The 6,483-nt window shown below is 33.8% G+C and overlaps 1 protein-coding gene across 1 annotated transcript; it reads left to right on the top strand.

Annotated features, from left to right (window-relative positions):
- Window positions 1-1,150: 1,150 nt before the first annotated feature.
- Window positions 1,151-5,936, top strand: LOC144349762 (cell adhesion molecule Dscam1-like). Its single transcript, XM_085498889.1, has 6 exons — window positions 1,151-1,493; window positions 1,764-2,057; window positions 2,534-2,791; window positions 3,717-3,850; window positions 3,952-4,035; window positions 5,030-5,936. The coding sequence occupies exons 1-6, from the start codon at window positions 1,151-1,153 to the stop codon at window positions 5,126-5,128; spliced, it is 1,212 nt and encodes a 403-aa protein (XP_085355015.1). The 3' UTR covers window positions 5,129-5,936.
- The last annotated feature ends 547 nt before the right edge of the window (window positions 5,937-6,483 follow it).

The raw sequence follows: 6,483 nt of genomic DNA, 5'->3' as shown, positions 1-6,483 counted from the left end.
AAATAATAATGATAATCAAGTAAAGTATGCATATTATAATACATATTTTTACATATACATATTAAGTATATGATTATTTCGCATAATTTCAGAACTAATTTCATTTCCAAAGTATTTTTATGAAACAAAAATGATGGCATATATTCTATATTCACAAGGAAGCTTTGCAAATTTTAACTTTGATAGACATGCACAATTAAATCCAAATTTTATTTTACAGTTCCAGCTGAGTCTGTGACATTATCTGGCATAACCAATCCTGTGAAGGAAGGTGAAACTAAAACACTGACTTGTACCACATCAACCAGTAATCCAGCATCTCAGATATCATGGTTAAAAGATAACAATGTATGGACTGCTAATACATATGAATCTATTACATCTAATGTTACAAGAGATGGAGATTATAATGGTAAAATAAGTGAACAACAGATGACAATATCCATACAAGCAGAACATAACAGTAAATCATATCATTGTCAATCAAGTCATATAGACTTTACTGGTCACGTGATTTCTACTGTCATTCATCTTACTGTGTATTGTAAGTAATTTACTCATAATGGTCACATTTCTTACATTTACAATATTGCCTTTTTATGTACAATTGTGGAACTATATTTTCATCGTTACGAATATTGTGTTGCAGAACCTACAAATAATACAAATGTAATTTTGGAAATATATTGGATGACAATTTCAAATGTTTATTACATAGTTATTTAAAGACGCATTTGTACTCGCATTTACGAATTCAGAAGATGTATGTACGAACGGCCTTTGGGACCAAGTTTTATGTTACACGTGTTTATATACTTGAATGTCTATATGCTAGCCACAAATAACAGTTATCAAAGCCATTATATGTTACGTTATGCTGGTTAGTGGAAAATAGATTAAACTGAGTGTGGTTTCTAAGCAAACAAACTATCGCGATTATTAATTATAAATCAACTACGGCTTAGTATAATTGCACTGTAATTGTGCTGAAATAAGATCACAATTTTATACAATCACAAGTAATGCGTTTTTTTTTTCGTTAAAAAGAATTACTTGCTGGTTATTGGATATTTATACATTATATCATAGGAGTTTGGTAATACGTTTTTAACATATGTTATCTTACTTAATTGTTCGTGATGTCGTCAAAATGAAGTTGAAATTGATAGCAATAGTTGAATGCTATTTTCCAGATAAACCATACTTTGTGAACGCATCAAAGAATCAGCGATCCTATGCAAGCAAAGGGAGCGTAGCAGAACTACGATGTGAGATTGAAAGCAACCCACTTTCTTCGGTAATATGGTATGGTCCGAATAATCAACCAATAAATATTGACAATAGAATCAGCATCAACACAGTGTCACGTGGAACCTTATATGAAAGCATATTGACAATACAGAATACAATGCTAAGTGACTATGGTAATTATTCCTGTTTTGCAGAAAACGATATTGGCAACACAACATTTATTGTCACGTTCAAAGATAAAAGTAAGTATTGTCATTTACATTTAGACTAAAAATACCTGCCAACCTATGTGGTAACAGCAATCGTTATAATTGCTAATCAAATAAAAACAATGTAAATGTTACAGTGTTAATATTAAACTATGCAGCATGTGTTATTTACCGTTTGGGTTTGTTCACATTAATGATAATATTACTGGATTAATCTATGTAGATAACTCCATATTTACTATTCGCTAATTCCTTTGTGTTTATAATTTGAACTCACAAATAAAACTGGCAATTTACATATAGGTGTTCCAGATGCACCAAAGTCCGTTGTACCAATAACACGATTCTATGACAGTCTGGTTGTCACTATAATTCCCGGATATGACGGTGGAGATGCAGATACAACATATTTTATACAATATCGTACCCGGAGAAATGCAACCTTCATCGAATTGAACGCTGATAACTCAGAGACAACAAATATCACGATAGAAATACTTGAATTATATCCGTCAACACTATATGAATGTAGAGCATATGCTGCGAACGCAATTGGTTTAGGACCATATAGTAATGCTATTATAATAAGAACATTGGGTAAGTTTGACGTAAACAGTGTAATGCTAACCCTGAATTGTGGAAATCGGCGTAGAAAATGATCGACATATAATCTTAAAACAGTTGAGAATCTTAATGTATTGGGCAAGGTTTGGATGGGTAATATTAATATTATTTAACGCTATCATTATCCTTATGCAGTTTTAGCTATTTTTAATAGTTATTTAGTACTACGATTACCACATATTATCTTCTATATATGCAGTTTTTAGGGATTGTATCAATATGAAAAACTGCAACGTTACGTTCAGGGGGCGTAAGGGTATCATAAAACAGACCATGTAACTCGCATTATTCCATTGAGATACACTGAGCGGTAACGATTTAAACCTTTGCTTTGAATGACGTAAACCACAATAACTACATAAATAATAAAATGATTGTTACGTATTAACATTGTATGTACAAGCCTTGTATTTACATCAAACTAATATCGCAACTGTTATTATTTTTAGATGAGCCAATCGTAGAACTGGATCATGATACTACTACATTGAGCTGGACACGTCACGAGAACGAGACATACACATGTGTGAAAATAGAAACACGTCACGTGGATGTCACATGGGATGTTATAGTGAAATGCATCGATAGAAATATACTCGAATACAAAGTAAATGATACAAATAGGGAATACAGAATTACATATTGCACTGCAGACGGTTTTTGTGAAAGTCGAGATTTCTCTGCATTTACAAGAAGAACCAGTAATGGTAATATTTTCCAATTCAGCTAAATTATATATGCATCATTATAATCTATCGAATTGCACCTATATAACCCAACGTTCAGCAAAATTATTTAATGATGGCTTTCATTCACTAAATTAATAACCCTTTTCAGTGCAGTGAGTGTTGGTAACACGAGACCGAATATGCGACACACAAAAGTATGAGTGATATTATGTACGCTGTCATTACTATAAATGGAGATAGTGTGAGCTCGTCCTTATTTTTCGGGTCATTTGATTTCATGGTAATTATTAATTAAAATGTAACGTGGGCCTGATATTACCTTAAGAAATGATTTACTATTGTTATAATCTGCATAGATTGCAGACTATTGGAGAATACATAGATACATTATCACTCACGTGTGACGTCACACTGTGGCGATGTGCTTTTCATTACCTATTAGGATATGTGTGATATTTGTTACACAAGTATACTCAGTGTTTACACTGTCAAATTTTCCGCTCCTGTACACAAGTTAGAAATTTGTTTAATATTCACAAAATGTTTGGTATACAACATAACAGATGCATGTACCGGTTAAATCCATCGTATTGCAAAAAATCTTGTTTGCTTCTTTATTTGTTCTCTCCTTGTATCTAACTGGCATAGAATAATACGATAGAAAAAGTGTATTTCCTACTGAGAAACTGTGTCTACGAACATAATGATAATTTGATCTGCGGTATTCCTCACTCTTATGACGTCATCGTGGTCTCGTGACTGCCCGTACCGCAGTATCTTCCCGAGCAGCACGGCCGCTATTCCGAAATCCGCCGTCCGCGATGACGTCACACTCGTGTGAAATACCATTGAAAATATTATTTACTGTTTCTGTATAAGCGACATCGAGAATTCTTTGACAAAACGCATTTGAACAGTATATAAACATTGTATGACATTTCAGGTTCTATCTGTGGTTCATGTAGTGTAGGTATTATTGTTGGGATACTCACAACTTTGCTGGTTACTACTATAATATCTGTTGTGATTAGTTATGTATTACATAAACGTCGATTGAACGAAGAAAAAAGACGATCTGTGAGTAATATAAATATTTCGTTTTCAATATGGAACGTTGAAAATCATTCTTCTCGGCATTATTCCTGATTGATATAATTTTTAATTTTTATTTTCAACAGGATGTCGTAGATGATCGCGATTACACTGGACTTTCAGAAATCACGAGGGACAAAGACCACACCTATGAAATACCAGAGAAAAAGGTAAAGTAAATTAATTTACTGTCATGACGAGTTGAACACCTTATTACTTTATAATGCTGAGATATAGAAATATTGATCCGGCCATTGTTGATACATATTTGTCGACCCGAATATAGCATTGTTGGCCAAGGCGAAGCCGTGGCAAATATGAATATTTACCGAGAATGTTGTCAATATCTATATTATAGTGAATATAAGACACATATTGTAACGCTATATTAATTTTCTCCATTCCCAATTATCTGTTTCATCACACTTGCAATTGTTTGTATGTATTTATATAATTTTATTGCATAATTCCTCCCTAAACTATTTTCGCATTTGTGAAGGCACCAACTAGCTACGGGCGACTGTTTCATTTCAGAGATCGCGATATTTACACATGACATGCGCGCACACAAAAATAGCACACTACTCCGGGGCCATTCAGACCTAAATAAAACGCAATATAACACGTTTCCCTTTTAATCAACAGTTCAGTTCAATGAAACCCACGTGTATGTACGATACAAAACCAAATGATTAATTCACCTTTATGAACTGAGCACTACACATCGGTACACGATGTCAACAAATCCTGAAATGCTGGACAAAATTGGTAATCTGCGCTAGCTGCGTACACTGTGTGACGACTATGGTCGAAACGAACGACCAATATACGTTATTTGATAACTATCTACCGGTGACACAAATTCGCATAGGACATAACTCAAGTAATGCAATATATCTGGTTGCAGTTGTTCGACCTGTTGACAAATTTCGTGTTCCGAGAATACGCCGACAAACCATAACGGTGAATCAGCATTTTGTAGTTCAATCACTACGACTATGCATGCGCAGTAGCCTAATTTGATGTTTTTGACGTCTGAAAAATATGCAAATATCTCGACCGTCAAAAGCACAAATCTGATTGGCTATTGGAAATAACATTATACTGTACTACCTCATTGTTTATATTGTATCCTGATAATGCCATTTACTTATATATTGACAGGATGTTGACAAAGATAGGGTTTATACATCACTCAGCCCTGCTACCAGAGAAAAAGAACCTGAATATGAGATGCCACTACCAAGACTAAATAAGGTCTAAATACATATCTGACTATTATATCAACACACTAGAGAAGCCTGGAAAATGAACAGTTTAAGTTATAATAGTATACTTTTGTGTTTGAAGTGGTCTTGTAGTTGTTATGATCGTCTTGTTGCTATAACCATGCTAGTAAGTTGATGGATTTTGCTAAGCAGCTCTCGTCGTCTACGGGTTTAAGTTGCATTCAAACTGCAAGAAATATCTCACTGACACCTGTTCGCATCTCATCTCTCCTAAAATAAAATAAAGTGATCATGAGTGATTACAGCAACGACAATTATGTTTGATTTGGTGATTAGACACTATGACGTTTAGTGCCGGACAGCTCCATTGCTGCACTATTTCAGGATTCGTGTTTAAATGATTTTAAAATGTTAATAACATGGTAATAACAATAATCATTGAAATGGAATATAATGTGAAAAAGCAGCTTCAAGATTCGATGGCAAGATGCCTCAGCTGATCATAGTGAGTATGAAGCTGGGTAATATTATTAGATAGTCAAACTCGTTGATGAAAAAGCCAGACATACATGTACCACTAGTGCCTAATGATTGCATTGTCATGTTTCCCCGTCGAAAATTTGTTCAAATACTACGCAATAACTGACAAAACATTACACAAAGTGTATAAATTTGATATGCTTCATGTGACAACTTATTGAGTTAGATCATATTTCTGATTTCAATTATAATGTCATTTATTTTTATCATTGCAAACATTCGTGACACCGGTGTTGGCCTATTAGCTCCTCCACTATCATGTCAATACTTTTGATAATAAAACAGAACAATGGGATATCACACCTCTCTTGTTTCGACTCACTTTGACATTGATATATTGCCTCTCAGTTCACTATAAATACACCTTCATGTCACCAGAAAAGCCTTATTTGACAAATCAGCTGACCAGATTCAATGGTTTCCAAGTACTAGATAGATAACTACACATGCAAAATTTTCGTATATCGGCGACACAGTATATCGCCGATTCACATGTTAAATGCTAAAATAATAATCTTAGACTAAGTACATTTCTAAACTCAAATAAATTGTAGTTGATAATTTTGCATTTGGAAAGGAACAAATTTATACTATCTAATGAAACCTACACATAATTGTGTACCCATGAGGTACCGCCATGTTGGAATCATAGAACTTTAGTTATAACAAATTGTGGAAAAAATTGAAGTGAATGGTCAAAAAGGGTACAAACTTAAGCTTAAGCACACTATGGTGGCAGTAGTCAACAATTTGCTCACACAGTGTCTGAATTGTAGAAATATAATTGGCATATCAAAGGTATTGAGGACATGAACCTATGTATTTACTTCAAACCTATGTATTTACTTC

The sequence above is a fragment of the Saccoglossus kowalevskii genome, chromosome 5 (assembly GCF_978046115.1).
Source record: "Saccoglossus kowalevskii chromosome 5, keSacKowa6.1, whole genome shotgun sequence".
NCBI lineage: Eukaryota > Metazoa > Hemichordata > Enteropneusta > Harrimaniidae > Saccoglossus > Saccoglossus kowalevskii.
Note: the sequence above shows the minus strand (reverse complement) of the source record. Positions and strands in the feature narration are given on the sequence as shown.